The sequence below is a fragment of the Anopheles ziemanni genome, chromosome 3 (genome assembly GCF_943734765.1).
Source record: "Anopheles ziemanni chromosome 3, idAnoZiCoDA_A2_x.2, whole genome shotgun sequence".
Classification (NCBI taxonomy): domain Eukaryota; kingdom Metazoa; phylum Arthropoda; class Insecta; order Diptera; family Culicidae; genus Anopheles; species Anopheles ziemanni.
In genome coordinates this window covers 88,860,397-88,877,471 of record NC_080706.1, presented here as the reverse complement: position 1 = coordinate 88,877,471, position 17,075 = coordinate 88,860,397, and the positions used below count along the sequence as shown (strand labels likewise).

The 17,075-nt window shown below is 43.7% G+C and overlaps 5 protein-coding genes and 1 non-coding gene across 6 annotated transcripts; 4 read left to right on the top strand and 2 right to left on the bottom strand.

Annotated features, from left to right (window-relative positions):
• Positions 1–914: 914 nt before the first annotated feature.
• On the bottom strand, positions 915–2,843 carry LOC131287653 (U4/U6 small nuclear ribonucleoprotein Prp31). Its single transcript, XM_058316725.1, has 6 exons — positions 2,707–2,843; positions 2,391–2,658; positions 2,109–2,313; positions 1,786–2,040; positions 1,355–1,718; positions 915–1,253 (listed from the first exon to the last, which is right to left on the bottom strand). Exons 1-6 carry the CDS (start codon positions 2,770–2,772, stop codon positions 915–917), a joined length of 1,497 nt encoding a protein of 498 aa, XP_058172708.1. The 5' UTR covers positions 2,773–2,843.
• A 239-nt stretch (positions 2,844–3,082) lies between these two features.
• On the top strand, positions 3,083–4,266 carry LOC131285766 (transcription termination factor 3, mitochondrial). The gene is made up of 2 exons (XM_058314623.1): positions 3,083–3,875; positions 3,945–4,266. The coding sequence occupies exons 1-2, from the start codon at positions 3,083–3,085 to the stop codon at positions 4,220–4,222; spliced, it is 1,071 nt and encodes a 356-aa protein (XP_058170606.1). The 3' UTR covers positions 4,223–4,266.
• LOC131287654 (endoplasmic reticulum-Golgi intermediate compartment protein 3) lies at positions 4,088–6,643 on the bottom strand. Its single transcript, XM_058316726.1, has 6 exons — positions 6,437–6,643; positions 6,203–6,361; positions 5,913–6,135; positions 5,496–5,848; positions 4,558–4,759; positions 4,088–4,493 (listed from the first exon to the last, which is right to left on the bottom strand). The coding sequence occupies exons 1-6, from the start codon at positions 6,522–6,524 to the stop codon at positions 4,358–4,360; spliced, it is 1,161 nt and encodes a 386-aa protein (XP_058172709.1). The 5' UTR covers positions 6,525–6,643; the 3' UTR covers positions 4,088–4,357.
• LOC131287655 (reactive oxygen species modulator 1) lies at positions 4,930–5,472 on the top strand. Its single transcript, XM_058316727.1, has 2 exons — positions 4,930–5,194; positions 5,255–5,472. The coding sequence occupies exons 1-2, from the start codon at positions 5,058–5,060 to the stop codon at positions 5,361–5,363; spliced, it is 246 nt and encodes an 81-aa protein (XP_058172710.1). The 5' UTR covers positions 4,930–5,057; the 3' UTR covers positions 5,364–5,472.
• A 697-nt stretch (positions 6,644–7,340) lies between the features above and the next one.
• Positions 7,341–13,798, top strand: LOC131285998 (phosphatidylserine synthase). Its single transcript, XM_058314855.1, has 6 exons — positions 7,341–8,092; positions 8,584–8,842; positions 8,909–9,361; positions 9,444–9,779; positions 9,876–9,960; positions 13,000–13,798. Exons 1-6 carry the CDS (start codon positions 7,881–7,883, stop codon positions 13,110–13,112), a joined length of 1,458 nt encoding a protein of 485 aa, XP_058170838.1. The 5' UTR covers positions 7,341–7,880; the 3' UTR covers positions 13,113–13,798.
• LOC131290103 (U11 spliceosomal RNA) lies at positions 12,591–12,762 on the top strand. Its single transcript, XR_009189283.1, has one exon. It is a non-coding gene; the product is annotated as a U11 spliceosomal RNA (small nuclear RNA).
• Positions 13,799–17,075: the final 3,277 nt, after the last annotated feature.

Here is a 17,075-nt window from a genome sequence, read left to right as displayed (position 1 = left end):
TTTGCTTGTTTGCCAAAGATCAAAGTGTGCCTTACTTGCTCTATTGTGCCATTTTATTTCAACTGTGCCGATCCTTGTTATCCAACCCTGTTGCCTTGGTCCCACAACGTTTACCCCACCCTCCGCCGCTCTAGTGTCCATGCGAAGTTCGCCGATTCCCGCCCCGAGGCAAGCGGGGTCCATTCTCAAACCGACCGGAAGTATACGCAAGGGTGACGCGAAGCGGGTGACGATGTGCGATGCGGACGGAAACGTGACGCCAACGTTCATCGAGGTGCTGAATGAGAAGCTGAACAAATCCAAGCTGGTCGGTAAGTGAACGGGATGGGGAGGGGAAGCCGGAATAGGGGTGTTTCACTTGACTAGCAGCAACTAATCGCATCAAATCTGACCTAAAACAATCGGGACAAAAATCATTCAATTGACCAGACAACCACCACGACTACCACCCACCCTTGGAGCAGGTTGAGGTAACTTAATGGAAATTCACAATCCGTTGTCATTATCGAATTTGGTTCTGAATTTATTTTCTCTTTTCCTCCCCCCGTTTTGTTATGTTTTTATGAAACCTTTCCAGTTAAAAGACAGTACAGTTTCATAGAGCCGGAAGTTTCAAAGAAATAAAATGCTGCTGCCACGTGCGGGATGGTAGGCATTACCTGCCGAAGCGTGTAGATAGTTAGAGCTCCCACCGAACCCTTCTAGTGTCCAGTTTACATTTTCATTATGCACTAATTGACAAGAATTAGGATATTGCACAACGATTTTATAGGTTATCTTTGAATGGAAAGTAATAAAATGTAAGTGGCGATACTTGCTTTTAATTTATTTATTATTTCCATTTAAATTTCAAGCTTCTCTTTCCACAATCACTCGAAAACGTTTAAAGGGACTCCCTAAGCGTTATTTTCCCTTTAGGTCGTTTTCTTACCAACCGACAGAAACCCGGACGTGTTGGAGAAATACTTTGCGCTCGATTCGCCACTCGGTTTTTCGGCCGCCTGTGGGTTCACGATTTCCAGTCCCTGCAGTGGCGTAAAAGCGACACTCGACGCCGTACCGGAAATGTGCTTCTTTACCGTCGTGCTGCCACCCCAAACCTGCTGCTGCTTCTGTAGGTTCTTCTGGAGGGTTTTGCTGATCCGCACCTTGGTCTTTTCGTCGATCTGCGGCAGACGAATGCGCCCCGTACCGGCCTTGCCGATCGTGCCCCGCGTGTACCCGAGATCCTCCTGGTAGGCATCCTCATCGATCTATTACGGGGAAGAAGTGGTGAACATGTCAGTTTGAAAGGCATTTGTTTCATGGAAAGAAAATTGATTTGAAATGTTTTACGATATTGCATTCGACTTACATCGCCAAAGTTCATCCTGTTGGCTTGCTTGCGGAACTCCGTCATGGCGTAGCGTTCCTTCATTCGTCGCACTCGCTTTCCACCGCGTTTTTTCTTTCCGCCCTCGATGGGTTTCGGCAGGGGTTTGATGAACTTAACCGGCGGCGGTTCCTGCAACTTGTCGAGCTTCTTTTCGATATCCTCCCGGAACCGCTGGCCAATTTCTCCCAGATGACTTTCGTGCGACGCATCGACTCGCGCCGCAAGGGTACACTTGGCCGCCACCAAACGAGCTGCCTTGCGCCGAAGATCAGGTGGAGTATCTTGAACAATGTCACAGTAGTAGACGTAGCCAGTGTGCGGTAACATGGCCACCTTTGAGAAACTGAAAAAACAAGGGAGATCGATATTGAGATTACAATATGGTAAAATTGTGTCTGACTTTTACATACCCGGACAGGACCTTCTTTTGTGCTCCGAGCACCTGCACATTACAGGCCGGCATTTTCGAAAGCTTGGTCAGCCCACCAGCCAACCCGACCAACTTGGCCGCCGTTGACGCACCCACGATCATCGACATGTTGGGGGCAATGAACGTCATGCGACTTTCGACGTACTCGAATATTTTGCTCTTAAAATCATTCAACTCGACGGCCATGTCACAGGCTTCCCGGATTTGTTCCAGCTCGTGTTGTTCCAACTTGACACTGCGAGGAGAAAAGAAAAACCCAGTGAGAACTTCATCCCCAAAACATAGATGTTCTAAACGGCGTACCCTTGTGTCGTGGAAGCGGTCACGGAGACAATCATAATTGTGGCCTGGGTGAGGATTTCCTGTAGACGTTCGTTGTTTTTCGCCTGGTCCAGGTCATTGCCAAGCTCGCGGACGCTCCGTATGTAGTCCATTTCTGCCATAATCAGTGAGTCCAGTTCCGGGAACCGTTTCTGGTACTTATCCTTCACGAACTTGTGAATGGTTGCTGCATTGTTGAATCAAAGGAATGGGATGAATTAATATTTCTCGTTCTCTCCCAAGGGTTATTTTCATACTACTTACAAATTTCACTATCAATGTCGACCGCTATATTATTTGCCTCCACTATCAGCTGATACTCGGGATCTGACTCCACGTTACCGACCATCTCGTTCGTGGTGCGAGGATTTTTGGCGTACTTTTCGATCTGCTGCAAAACATTGGACAGTCGATCCGAGTCGCGCAGTTTGCAGATTTCACGGATGGTCGCGACCGACACATTGATTTCCATCTGTTCATCCTTCACGTCGAATATGAGAGCTTCCTCTTCGCCACCGGATTCCGGATCGTCCTGTCCCTCGTCACCTGGTGCCACCGATTTCGTTTCCTCCTTGATTGCCTCCAGCTCTTCATCATCGTCGTTGTCGTCCTCCAAGTCGGCCAGTAGTTCATCTGCTAGAGACATGCTGAAGCAAGTTGATTTTCAAGCGAATTTATCACGAAGCACAAGAATACCACTAAAATAGCTGAAATGCTTTTTTGAGCGCGTTGAGAATAGCGAACAACAACCGGTTTGTTTGTTTACTTTGGGAAAATGACAAATGTTCCAACCAAGGTTCTGCCATGAAGCTGTGATTGTCTCACACTCGCTATAGGTACCTTAAGCTCTGTTCGATGTTATTTATAAGCGATGTTTTAAGTTTGACAATCTCGATTAAATTTGTAAACAAAATATTACCGCATGCAAACTACGATCTCCAAGCAAGTGCACCAAAATGTGTAGTTTCATTGCAAAAATAATCCATCTCGCTTCACCGACTCGAAGTGCAGCACATCTACAAAGTGTCCGGAAAATATGCTCCGGTATAACCGTCCCCGCAGCACATCATAATGCTTTACAACGCTACGAAGACAATCTGGAGCTGGAGTTTCAGCAAATTCTTCGGGAGGAGAATCGATCTGTGCTGGACCCGGTGCCGGATCCGCTTTCGGTAGAAGCTTTTCCAAACACGAAACCTGCTTTCAACTTTGCGGCGTACGTCAACAAATCGCACACCCTGCAGCAGCTCGTCTCGCTCGGTGTAGAACTACACAAGCTTGAAAAGCGCAAAGGAATACCCCAGTATGTCCTTGGGTTGGATTTCGAGCGTGACATGAAGAACCACATTCGGTTCCTCACCGACACCGGCGTACCGGCGGAGATGCTGGGAGAACTTCTAACAAAAAATCCACTGATTTTCAAGGAAGATCTGAATGATTTGCAAACAAGAGTCAACTACCTACAATCAAAACAGTTCATGCCAGAAGAAATTACCCGAATTGTGACGAAAAACCCATTCTGGTTGATGATCAACACCAAACGTATCGATCGGCGACTCGGATTTTTTCAAAAAACTTTCGTCCTAGCGGGAAACGAGGTTCGAATGGTGGCGACCAAACAGCCTCGATTAATCACCTACAACCTCGAGCACGTGCGTCGCAATACATTCACAGTGCAAGAGGAAATGGGATTTGGAAAGGATGAGGTCAAACAATTGCTGCTCAGTAAACCGAGGATATGGATGATAAGTTAGTGGAAAATGATCGCGATCCGCTTTAAACAGGTGGAACTAATGCTTTACTGTCCATTTTTCACAGAAACGGAAGCATTGCAGTACAGATTCGACTACGTCCACCGAAGGATGAAAATTTCGCACGAGGATATTCTGAAAACACCCGATCTGCTGCTCACACGTGATTTTCGGATCAAACAAAGACACGGGTTCTTAAAATTTCTCGGCAAGGTACAATATGACCCCAGGAAGGAGCTTTATATTCCGCTAAAATCACTGGCCGAAGGGACCGATGAGAAGTTTGTTACAGAAATAGCCAAATCGAACATGGAATGCTTCAATCGCTTCTTGAAAACACTGTGAACAATAAAAATATATTTTAGTCTATGCAGCATAATAAACAGAAGAAAAAAATATCGTATTGGTTGGAATTTGAAATAGTAGAAGAGCGTAGATAGAGATTCTCGTTTTCATTCGGCTAAAATGTTAGAATGGACATTAGCTGGCTTTTCCCAGCTCAATTTTTCGTCTTATCACATGGATGGAAGCGAAGAGCACAGAATCAATTATGCCAGCGACCGTGAAGATGCCACCAATTATTGCACATACATTCGTAGCGAGATGTCCGATTGAGCTGGGATAGAAAAAACCAAGTTTTTAGTTTCAATTCCAGTTTTTGATCATAAGTTTATCCTTACTTTCGTTTTTCCGTATATTTTACCATCAACGGCGACAGTTCGTAGTTGACGAATATGCCAGGCATTCCCGTTTCGCCACTCATGGCAGTCACACTTTTCTGGTGCTTTGTTACGGAAAATTGATTCGTATAGAGAGTCGGTCCATTGAGCGGCACGAACATCGTTGGAACTATTTTAATGTAATACTGGAACATCATAGCACCTGTAACGGAAATAAATTTGAAATTAATAAAATTCCAGAAAAATCTTTTATGGTAAAATATCATCGAACTGCAGCAATCACGAGAGCCATAAAACCAATTGCATTTCAACATAGCTGCCAAGACGAGGCTTTTGAGCTCACCTCTCTAAGGAGCCACCTTGGTAGAAATGTCAAAATAACACACTTCGATTACGTGATATTTGTGCATAGTTGCAACAAACAATTTTCAACTATTTTGCCATTAACCGGCAACAAATTTGAGAATTTCAACGAGATAGTGTAAGAAAAGAAATTCAGGATGCCAGCAGTACCGGGTGGTGTATACAATCAGAACCAGCAGCCAAGCTGCTTTGACCGCATGAAGATGGGCTTCACGATCGGGTTCTGCGTAGGGATGGCTAGCGGAGCCCTATTTGGTGGTTTCTCAGCATTGAGGTAAGACGCAAAAAAGTCTTGTATCCCGCAATGGATGGTAATTCATGTTTGTTTCTACAGATATGGGTTGCGCGGCCGAGAACTAATCAACAATGTTGGTAAAGTGATGGTTCAGGGAGGTGGTACTTTTGGTACATTTATGGCAATCGGAACGGGAATTCGATGCTAAACGGGGCAGAATGGCCAACCGCAGTTGTGTGCGCGGAACATGATTTGAATGGTAAAATTAAAAGTCCTACGTTTAAGATGTTACGAATAAATTAGCTGTACCATAAATGAACTGAACATTCCATTGGCTTACCTTCCGTTGCTTCCACCATAAGGCCATCCAGAGGTCTTGTCGTTCCGAAACCAAACTGCTCACCGAACGAAAGCGTATTGATTTTGTGTGTCGTGTTGAACCGTGCAGAGGAGTACGGTTGCACGTCGTGGACGTGTATGTGGTTGATGGAGAAGCTTTTGCCCGGTGCGATATGAAACCGACCCTCGACACGGTTCACTTCCATCGTACCGTAGATGTGACATCCTTCGCTGAAGGCTTTCCCTTCAACACTACCATCTTTGCTATTTTTACACTGCTCGAAATCCTCCACATTCGGATTCCATTTCCTTTCTCGGTAGGCATCGATTACATCCTGGCAGGTGTTGCAGCATCTGAAGAGCAAGGCTCAGGTTAGCTAAGATAAACTTTTGAATAAAAAATTCGATTTAAACTCACTGTGAAGCATTTCTCTCAGCACCATAGCAACTACCGCAGGTTGGCTTGACCGTTGTGGTTACCGGTGACTCGGTGCTCGCAATGCGTTTAGTCGAAGCCTGGATGTCCTCTTTCTTAGGTTCCTCAATCTGATTGCCGTTTAAATCCACCCTCCGTTTGTAAATATTGTGCTCAATGTGCAAATGCTGCTCTCCGGTGGAATCTTGTGCATCTAGTGAAACGTCTGCCGAATAAAGATGACAACCCTTTCAGAATAACCCCCAAAGTAGCATCCAGGGTCCATAACTTACAGTCACAAGATATCCGAGGTATGGTAAAGTCTAGGTTAATTTTAAGCTTGTGCCCGCGGGTCGTATCCACAAACAACTCCTCGGAAATGTTTGGTGAAAGGTAGGCATTGATTTCGCCTATCACTAGTGTTACAATTACGATTGTGCTTATAAGCGTGACTGCAATAGAAGTGGAAAGCAATTGGAAAATTACTGCACATTCAAATTAGGATGCATTGATTAGATGCTGCTTACGTGCCGCTCCGCTAACCGTGCGAATGCTAAACTCATTGTCTATCTTCGGATAGGCATCTAATCGACGCAAAGAGTCTAGAAACCTCATAGTTTGGATTTAATGGACAGAATCTTGGATTGTTCCGGTTGTAACGAGTAGAACGGACACGGTAAAAAACATTCACTGGATAAAACATGCACAACAAAACCTAGAAATTCGTGTCGTTTGCAAACACGTAGCCGAATGCGAAAAATCCACGATTGTTGTTATCACAGAAACTGACATTCTAGTGACAGACGTCAAAGCGCCGGTATCGTTACGCCATGTGGAAAACATTTTCGATTTTTAGCGTAAGCACAAAGAAAATTGGGGTTTTGGTATTTTTATACAATTCTAGAAATTATTTTTCATAGTTTGTACTACTTCGCGAATCAATCATTGCTTATAAAGTATTCACAAATTAACGCGCGCGCTTCGAAAGTGTTGCGTTACGGCGCGGTGAACCCCTGGTCACAGCTTTGCGCAACCGCATGCGGTTGCGTTTTTTCCCATGGGAGAGATAGGAGCTGTCATGGGCTGTCACCGCAGACGCAAGACCTTGCGGTTTCTGTACTAAAAAATCAAACGAGCTTGATTCTTGCCGCAGACTCTTGCGTTTTTATATGTCAACAGTAAATATTGTACCTAGTAGACTTTAATGAGATTGTATGCTCATATAAGTGGTGTATTCAAACATTAAAGTATTATTTTTGCCAAAAAATTGTGCTCGTTTGACAGATCAAAAACGCAACCGCATGCGGTTGCGGAAAGCTGTGACCACAGGTTGAACGTTTCGTGGTTATCAGAAACACAACCGCCTGTCAGATGCCTCTCTGATGTAATCAATTGTGGTTCTAAAGAGAAATTGTACGAGTTCTTCGCGGACCGTCGGTCGGGCAAGTGTGAAATCCTGTGCGCTGCTTCTAGTTCCGCCGTGCTCCGTGCTACCAAAAAAGCCCGTGGTAAACTGTGCCTTGGCTGCACCAGTTTTCCCGAAACAGTTGCTGTGAAAAAAGTGAAGTGAACCGCACCGAATCATCCGATTCGTTTTTGCACCACAGATTTCTTTTTATCTCCAACCGTATCTAGTTTGCTTTTTGGGGAACCAACTCGATAGGATCGATTCTAATTAAATTAAGGCAGCGCAAAGCAACCATCGGCAGCGTTTGTGTGTGTTCAACAACAGGAATCTCCGCCGAGGTCATACTCGATTGAACCATTGAATCAGCGGTTTTGTAGAAGAAATACGTACAGGAAATAAAAAAGGGTTTCGCTGCCATCCGTATGGTCCTGCACTAGTTTCTGCACACAACATAGAACGAAGGTACAGGGGTTACCAATCGCCTCTGTAAACATCGGTGATCCGTAGCGTAGCGGAAGCAACATTTCCCGGTCCATCGTTGCTACAGAACCGGGTGAGGCACGATGAAAAAACGGAACAGCCCCCCGCCGGCAGACGGTGGCATTGGCAGTGAATCGCTACTACATGCATCGCAGCACACGATGGCGGTCAACGAGTTTAAGTTCATCAACGAGCGGCCGGTCGACGATATATCCCTCAACTTCTTCTACAAACCACACACGATTACGCTGCTGGCCGTTTCGATCTTTGGCGTGATGTACTTTGCTTTCGTCCGGTAAGTAGCCGTATCCGTCCTTAAGCGTTCAAACAGGCCTTCTTTTATCGTAGTTCCAAACTGTAAAGCAAAATCCAGGTCTCCAGCAGACACAGTATGTTGGCTTGTTAAAAATGCACGAAACGGCGAAACTGCCCTTTGAACAAAGATAAGAAATTGTGGTAGAATAAATCGTGCATAATTCACTGAACCCCATCGGGTGGATAAAAAAAGCACACACTTCGCATGTTGGTTAGATAATCGATCGTTCGATACTCGAACTGATACGGCGACAACGTGTGCTCGTCTCCGCGTTGTAGATTTGCGCAACTCAAGCCTGCTGTGATGCTGAAGAAAAACGTCTTTCCTGTGCACGAGGAAGAAGATTGTTTGCGCACATTGCGCTAGCATATTTTGTTTTAAAAAAAGAAAGGAAAAGAAGAATGCGTATTTAATTTATTCAATTTATAACTAATCATGTACTACAATTTTCTCAACATTCTTTCCATTAGCGATGAATCAAACATACAGGAGAACATTTGGGCCGGCATGGTGTGCGTGATATTCTTCTTCCTGATAATCTCGGTGCTAGCTTTCCCCAATGGACCGTTCACACGGCCACATCCGGTCGTTTGGCGGATGTTATTTGGCCTCTCGGTGCTGTATCTGATGCTGCTACAGTTTTTCATGTTCCAGGACTACAAGTCCATCATGGGCATCATCTATTGGTTTGATCCGAAACTGCGCGATTTCCACATCGATATGGAGAAGGTGAGAAATGCAAAAAAGGTGTGACTTTTTCTTCTTTATTAACCTTTTTTCAATCGTTTCCCGTAGCAATACGCAGCCAACTGTTCGGATATGTCGTTCGAGCGTATCTGGTCGCACGTGGATGTGTTCGCCTGGGGTCACTTCCTCGGGTGGGCCTTTAAGGCGGTGCTCATCCGCCACATGGGCATCCTGTGGGCCATTTCGGTCATGTGGGAGATTACGGAAATTACATTCGCCCATCTGCTGCCGAACTTTGCCGAATGCTGGTGGGACGCGCTGATACTGGACGTGCTGGTTTGCAACGGGTTGGGCATCTGGTGCGGGCTTAAGATCTGCAAGCTGCTGGAAATGCGCGAGTACAAGTGGGCCAGCATACGCGACATTTCGTCCACCACTGGCAAACTCAAGCGGGCGGTGCTGCAGTTCACACCGGAAAGTTGGGCCCCGGTGCGGTGGCTTGATCCAAAGTGCACCTACATGCGCTTCTTTGCCGTCTGTCAGTTGGTTTTGCTCTGGCAGGTAATCAAGCAAGTTCTTACTACGCGGAAAAAAGTGTAACGTTTTACTAATTTTCGTTTGAACACTCTCTTCACATCCCCAGTTGACTGAATTAAATACGTTCTTCCTGAAGCACATTTTCGAAATGCCACCATCGCACCCGGTCGTAATCGGTCGGCTCGTATTCGTCGGCCTCTTTACGGCGCCCTCGGTTCGGCAGTACTACATCTACGTGACGGACACGCGGTGCAAGCGGCTTGGCACCCAATGCTGGGTCTACATTGCCATCCTGGTATCGGAGGCCATCCTCTGCATCAAGAACGGCAAGGAACTGTTCGAGCGGACGCAGACAAAGAACATTGTCGTTTGGCTTATCATACAGGCCGTCCTATCGGTGCTATTCGTGTACGGATGCATGCTGTGGCATCGATACGTTGGCGTAAGTGTAGATCTCGTTCGCATCGTCTTCCGTCGATGGCATATCTCTTCGCGTCCCATTTTACTGATACATTGTTTCTCCTTGACTCTCTTCTAGGAGGATGACTCGCGAGACGGTTCACCCGTGAAACAACCGACCCGCACGTTTAAAGACTCTGCCGTTGTATCCGGTGACTCGAAAGGTGCGTATGAGTTTTTTTTTGTTTCTTTTTTTTTAATGCCTTCTGCTATTGCGGTCGTTATCAAAGTCCACCTTTTCGTACGGATCGGTCGATTCCGGGTTTGAATCATCATCAATTCAAGCGTCCGATTACTACGCGGAACTGTTTGATGCGGGACCAAAAGGAGAGGTAGAGGAAGAGCATACGAGCATCAGGCGATGCAAATCTCACTTGGCTGACGCGACCTTGTTATCAGGCGCGATCCGGTTACTCGTTAATCGTACGTTGCTGCCGATAAGCTGCTGGAAACGCGTGGTTTCGATCGGCGTCAAAATTACCTCAAGAGGGGGAAAAAATCATTGGCTCTTTCGCTCTTTGTCTGTCTTTACTCGGCTGGCAACGATAATGGTTGAATAATCTGGCTGACGAAACATCGAACCACCGTTGGCATCTTTTATCGTGATGAATCCTTTTCTATTATTGATACATACTATCGTCGTCTAGTCATGTATTGCATCCTAACGAGATATTACAATATTCCATTTTCGCAAAACTAATTTTCTCTTCAACGGCATATGCATAAGAAGATATTTTTCAAATATGTAAAAACACGTTTGAGCCAACCTTGTTGTTTCTATTATTACGTCCCTGTTAACGATGCTATTTTTAACTTTCATTTATATCGGGAGTTTGAGTATTGAAATTGATAATGTTCCATTCTAATTTTACTTAATGTCAAACATTTCCATTCGTTATCCGCTAATCGTTATTACAAAAACTAAATAATTTAATAACGCTACAAAATGCGATGCAACCGTACAAAAAAGCTTGGGCGATGATTTCATCGAGTGTTTCGTGATTTCCTTTAATACGTCGTATGTTTTTTATTTTCTTTTACTCGACCGAACTGAAATTAAAAAATAAGGTCCTGAGTATTACGTCCACCCGCTGTTTGTGGCGCACGCACGGGGAAAGCTGAAGATGGTCGATATAAGCAGTCCCAGCTACGATATTAAAATCAAAATAGTTTGAATCTGGAAAGGCCTGTACTATTGTGAAATTAGAAATTCGATTGTTTCAGTATTCAGCGACCCACAGTGTAGAACAAAACCCGCCGCGAAGATACCGTTGCAGTATTTTGTTTATTTTAGGGTAGCCTGCAAAAAAAAACCTAAGGAAAGTAGCAAATTAGAGCTGTACGTGTACGAAATAGCGCCAGATAAGGAGGTTTCACTGTTTTGCTGATACTGTAAAGTCGTCAAATCAAAGAACTGATGAGGAAGAACTGCCTGTTGTGTGCCTGTTTTTGCGCTGTACTTAGTGTTGTGATAAATGTGCCAATGGTTATCCCTCTGCTTGTTTGTTTGCTGTTGGTTTAATTGCTTAGAACTTTGCCTTGCCTTTTTGCCGTTATTTGAATTCCACATCATATGCGAACGATAGTCTTGTTTGATTGTTTCATAATTCCGCTTTGCGCTGATTGTTCTTTCGCCGTTTGCAAGCGCTTTCGAAATCGATTTCAAACATATTTCCTTCTCTTCATTCGAAATGAAATGTCATGTCCAGGGTCGAAGGTTTATTTCGATACCTCGCCGGTACAAGCATGGTGTTTAACCTTTCCATCATTTTTTGTTGCAAACCCTGAAGCCTCGTCCCTCCTCAGGTCTATGTTGGAAGATTTAAGATTTAGGATACAAACCATCGCAATAATTGATTATTCTAAAAAAAGAGAGAAACAAAACCATGCCTACGATACTCTAGAGACGTCCTGGTAATCCGTCATGCTATCGCAATAGAACGTTTTGCCGTCCATTCTGACACGATGCCAAGAGTGGTTTTTTAGCAGCATTAGCATATCAACTCCCGACACCGATAATCAGTTTGATTCTGTGTGTTCAACGTCCGGTTTCGCGTGTTTACGTTCCCTCACCCTGTATAATGCGAAATGTATTGCCGGCCACATGATTTTCTATCATGCAAGGAAGGGAGGGGACGTGTGGTAAGGAAGTCGGAGGGTGGCGACGGTTTAATTTCATGACCCAATCAAAGGTTGGTAAAAGTTGATGCCATGCGGTGGAACTTGTAATTTACGATAGATTTTTGCTTTCCCAACCCGACTGTTCGTGATGTCATGAAACTTCCACTCGACACGCACTTCCGTTGTGCTGTTTTTTCTCTTGGGGTAAATGCTCTCCTGATAGCCGCCGTTCTGGCTGAAAGGAAAACCGAAACATATTTGAGTGATATTTAAAAGAAATCAACATAATTTCATAAAACTAGAAAATCCTGGTCATCGGAGCAAGGAGCTACAAATCACTCTTGGCTTGAATTTGATTGTTATGGGATTCAACCAAATTTTTTTGTTTCTTAAAACTTATCGATATTCTTAAAAGTATTTTCGAACTAATTTCCTTGAGTTAATAGTATTCTTGATAACGTGCTCTAACATTTGGACCAAATTTGTTTTAAATTAGCTTTGACCTTTATATATATATTTTTTTTTATAAAATACTAAACTCTTTACAAGAAAAGAGTAGAATTTTGAATTGACAAATGAAACTTCGAAACGCACGCCTTGTGAATTTACGCATCGCTACAGGAGCATGGTGCGCGTTGGTAGTAAAGTGACCATCCGCGGAAGTTCGCGTTAATAAAAGGGTGCTTGCCTCGTACACATGTATGGCACATCCAAGCGGCGCCGGGTTGGTTGATCCCAGCCAGGTGACCGTTTCGGTGGGGTATGGCCATCAAGACATATCCAGCACGTAATTTTTGTCCAATTGAAGGCAGTTGACTTGCGACTCTCCTTGCGTCGGCGCCTTCTCATAACTCAAAACATAAGACAATGTCGCCTACTATGTTGGGTACGTGGCGCCTCCATTTGTGCTCCGTCTTCCGACTTTACGGTGGTTTTATCCTTTCACAACTTGCCACTTGTTCTCGTGGACATTTTCCTTGAATTGGCTATCTTTTTTCGTATTTTTCTATTTCTGTTTTCTCAACATCCAGTATAATTTGTTTTGCTCATCTTTCTTTTCTTCTTTCCCTTCCCCACTACAGGCAGCAAAGGTGGCAGTGGTGGCTCCCCGTCATCGGCTAAAAACTCACCCAAATCTACGCCTACCAAAAAAGCGCGATCTCAACTGACGTCGTCCCGCGAACATCTTGACTAGGTACAAACTAGGTAGTTGATGGAGGGTGGAAGCTTTGCTATGTGTTTCGCTCCGACTTTGAATTGGTGTGGTAGCGGAGCAAGATACGTGAAGATGGATCCAACGTACCTGTTCATTTATCTCCCATAAAAAGGAAAAAAAAATACACTAAACGACACGTCACACGCGGTGTACGACGAAAAGCTGAACGAAAGGGTGGCTTTGATTTTCCATGCCAACGTATTTATCCCACCGCTAACTGGGATGCGTGCGTGGCAATCGTTGTAACATTCTTATATGAATCGAGAAACAATTCTAACGCACTCACTGTATCGTAAAGGAAAGGCATTTTCTTAAATTTTAATATACAAAAGAACGAGAGGCTACGTTTTTTCATATCGATTCAAGTTCTTCACTTTTCCCAATTACTATTCCGCATAACCATTAAACCCCAATATACACACAAAAATGCAAGTACACCACTAAATGTTGAATACTCTTCCGCCTACACTGCTGCTTTACATTGATTTGAATTGCTGTACTAACAAAACCGAAAGCGATTATGACGTTGATAAATAGTTGCTTCTCACTTGCTAACACCGTTATCCTGTTGTAATGTAATTTTATACAAAGCTTAAGCGTAGTGAACAATCCGCACATCCGTTGCCTGGTTTGGTTAACTTTTATTCGCTTGTTTCTTTCTTTTTTTGTTTTGTCGCCGAAGGAGGCGTTGAGCGCGAAAAAATGACTCTGGTTAGGTTAGTAAGCGGTAGCGAGAAGATTACAAAATTCCTGAGCAAGTTGGTTAGGTAGTTAAATTGAATTATCGCTAGTAAGCACCACACCCAACATCCAGTAGAACAAGCGACTATAGTGTTAAGCTGTGTATAGTGTTACACGCTGTACAAAAAATGTTAAAGCTAACTTTCTATGAGCTATGGTTAACAAGAAAATAAGACTCGAAGCGATTCTGGCGTGGAGCACGTGGCACGAGGGTCGGTCAGGTAACAGCCAACAGCATTGTCATAGGTTTATATTTAAAAGCTTCCTTTTTGCATGCAACTGTTCGTAATCACTCTGAACCGGTATTCAATTTATTCATCACCGTTGGATGCAAATATTCTTGCTAACTACAATACTACTAATTACTCTTCACAGTCCTCTTAAATCCGAGTTAAGGTAAAACCGAACAATAAGCAAAAAACTGCAGTACTACATCCCTTTTTAAATTCTTCAGATATGTACGAACTTATCACATATCCAACGCATCCTATAAGGTCTACTTCTTGAGCCTCCGAAATTATGGACATTTACAAGACAAATTTAGATCGGTATTGCCTAAGGCTTACGTGAAGGAAGAAATAGTTAAGGGCATAGGAGAAAAGAATGTCTGATCAAATAAAAGACAAAGCTCTAGCAGAGGTGAAACGTGTGGGGAGACATGTTCCCGGTAACAAACAAAATCTCTCTAGTCAGTAAGAAGCAGAAAAACGGGGGACGGTGAAAAGTAAATCCGCAGTCCGCACCACCCAATACGCAACCCGTCTAAGAAAAAACTTTACCATTACATTTGTTTTCGTTTTACTTGTACGCGATCGAAAAATTCCCAACAAGAATAGTGTAGAAGCTATGGGTTGGACAAAGTTAGTTCCTTCTTTAAATTAATGCCAATGTGCGGCGGAGCCAAGGGAAAAAAGGGAAAAAAATGTGTAGCTAATTTAGGCAGGGACAAAACGGTAAGCTTCCGTTGGCAAACCAAACGGCATTCGTTTGTTAATTGTGTTCTGTCGTTGGATGTGAACTTTCTTTCGTTGGAAGGAAGAAACGGATTATGCGTAAGCAAGCGTAAGGATGTGAAACCAAACCATTAAGATAAATATACAAGCTAAGGTTAAATAAAAGTGTTTTGCATATTTTATTACATGGCATCCCGATGAGTTCCACTATTGATGACAATAATGATGAAGAGGAACTATGCGAAAAGTTTGTATTCTCTACACCATCTCCGATACCACCGATGATTTCTGATTGATTTATTTATTTGGAACTTGTTGTTTATGTGATATGAATCTTTTACACAACAATAAATGTGGTTTTGTGAAGTATGTGGTTTTAAATCAAACCTTTTTTAAAATGCAATTCTTTTACTGGTTCACTCTTTTCTCGAAGTTGAAGTTAAAGTTAAACGTTTTAAACGAATTATAATCTCCACAAAATTTCAGTTTTTGCTTACTAAAATTTATTTCTCAAAAGAAGGTTTCCACTTTCTTCTAAAATTATTTTTCTAAAATTATTTTCTAAAATAATAGAGCCAATATATAAACATAATTTCAGTTCTTTAACAAACGAACTTCGTGGCGCGTACAGATCGAGTGGGGAAACCAACCAGCATACGACCATTTTTATTTACTTTTGCTTTATAGTTATGAAGCTAGTTCGTCGTAATTAACTATTAGTGAAGTACGGTTTATATTTTATTAATATATTTTTTTATTTTTTATTATTTTTCTGCTGCTTATTTCACCAACAACAAATTCGTTAAGGAGTTAAATAAGTTAAGGATCAGTATCCGGTACCAATGAAGTTCAATGTACTATTAATTACATTATAATTCAAATAAAGAGCAAAATTAAAGGGCTTGTGAGTAGGAATTTTTGTTTTTACGGAAACTTGTTTTTAGGTCCCTCCATAATGCGAGAAATTCGAACATAATTTTCGTACTTCAAACTGTACATGTTAACAACACTTTAGTTTGTTGGAATTGTTTTCCATCGATGCCCACAGTTTGTACAAATTGCATGTTTTACTTTGAGTTATTTTTATATATTATGACCATTAACTATTCTTTTAACGCAAAGCTGAAATAAACCCTCGGACCAACCGGCAATCCCATATGTTTCCCGCATATCCTTCCGATGGGGTCACATTTTCATGGCCAACTGCTGTACAAAAAAAAAGGGTACACCGGAACAATCGATTCGATTCAACCCCGATGACGTCATCGTAATGCAATTGGAAAGCAATCAATTACCGCGCATTATCCTTATCGGGGCCAAACCAGGCGCGCCCGCAATCCTCGTTGTCGTCGTGAATGGGCGACACTGGAAGGAAACCCATCGGTTTCTTTCTTGTCCTTGGCAATGGTGTTGTGTATTTGACAATGTGGTTCGGTAGCGATTGCCGGTTAACTTTTATCAATGAATTTTGGTCCACCCCGCGTTGGATGGAGCGGATTCAGCGGTTGGTGAAGGTCCTCTGGGCCTGTTCCGCTCTCCTGCAAATAACCGACCAACTGCACACAATTGCACCAGTGGGGTGTGAAATTGAAGTTTAAATGTAATTTTTCTCTCGATAGATGGTGCAAGATCGACACAGGACACTATAAAAAGCCCCCGGTTAACCTAGGGAGCTGCACAGTTTGACCCGGGAAGTGTCCGCGAGAACACACACGAGTTTGTGGTGGATCAATTGTTCCTGCTTTAGGTAATCGTCCTCGAACAGTGTGTGTTTGTGATCATCTTTCTACGACAACGAGTGCTAGAAGAACAGCTGCGATCCGATGATCCGTACTGGTTGTGGTAAAATGGCGAAACGTGGCACCGTGTTTGCCGTCGTCTGCATTGGGCTGGTGGCGTGTGTGCGTAGTGTTGTACTGGCCGAGGAGCGCCGCGGTGGTCCGGTGGACGAGGCATGTCTCGATGATGTCGGCGAAAGGCAGCACTACTCCGATCGACGCATCGACCGGTTGGATCAGGATCAGGAGCAACGGCTGCTGCTGTTTAATCGGGTTGGCCGTGGTGTCGAGCGGATGGAACAACGGATGGATCGGTTCGCCGCGTCCAAGACCCGGAATGGTTTAGGAGAACGTGCTTCGGAGCGAGAAGAAGTGGTGGCCACACGACGAATGGTGCAGCGTAACGAGCGTGATATGGAAACAGGTGAACGTCGTGCAGAGAGGCGCATTGATGCTGCGTCCGACCGACT

Coding starts and splice junctions, on each gene's coding strand:
- LOC131285766 (XM_058314623.1), top strand. CDS start 3,083: ATGTGTAGTTTCATTGCAAAAATAATCCATCTCGCTTCACCGACTCGA. Junction 3,876..3,944: donor ACCGAGGATATGGATGATAA/GTTAGTGGAAAA, acceptor CATTTTTCACAG/AAACGGAAGCATTGCAGTAC.
- LOC131287655 (XM_058316727.1), top strand. CDS start 5,058: ATGCCAGCAGTACCGGGTGGTGTATACAATCAGAACCAGCAGCCAAGC. Junction 5,195..5,254: donor GGTGGTTTCTCAGCATTGAG/GTAAGACGCAAA, acceptor TTGTTTCTACAG/ATATGGGTTGCGCGGCCGAG.
- LOC131287654 (XM_058316726.1), bottom strand. CDS start 6,524: ATGAGGTTTCTAGACTCTTTGCGTCGATTAGATGCCTATCCGAAGATA. Junction 5,849..5,912: donor GCTGAGAGAAATGCTTCACA/GTGAGTTTAAAT, acceptor CTTGCTCTTCAG/ATGCTGCAACACCTGCCAGG. Junction 4,494..4,557: donor AAATATACGGAAAAACGAAA/GTAAGGATAAAC, acceptor TTTCTATCCCAG/CTCAATCGGACATCTCGCTA.
- LOC131287653 (XM_058316725.1), bottom strand. CDS start 2,772: ATGTCTCTAGCAGATGAACTACTGGCCGACTTGGAGGACGACAACGAC. Junction 2,314..2,390: donor CGACATTGATAGTGAAATTT/GTAAGTAGTATG, acceptor TCAACAATGCAG/CAACCATTCACAAGTTCGTG. Junction 1,719..1,785: donor CAAAAGAAGGTCCTGTCCGG/GTATGTAAAAGT, acceptor TTGTTTTTTCAG/TTTCTCAAAGGTGGCCATGT.
- LOC131285998 (XM_058314855.1), top strand. CDS start 7,881: ATGAAAAAACGGAACAGCCCCCCGCCGGCAGACGGTGGCATTGGCAGT. Junction 9,780..9,875: donor TGTGGCATCGATACGTTGGC/GTAAGTGTAGAT, acceptor ACTCTCTTCTAG/GAGGATGACTCGCGAGACGG. Junction 9,961..12,999: donor TGTATCCGGTGACTCGAAAG/GTGCGTATGAGT, acceptor TCCCCACTACAG/GCAGCAAAGGTGGCAGTGGT.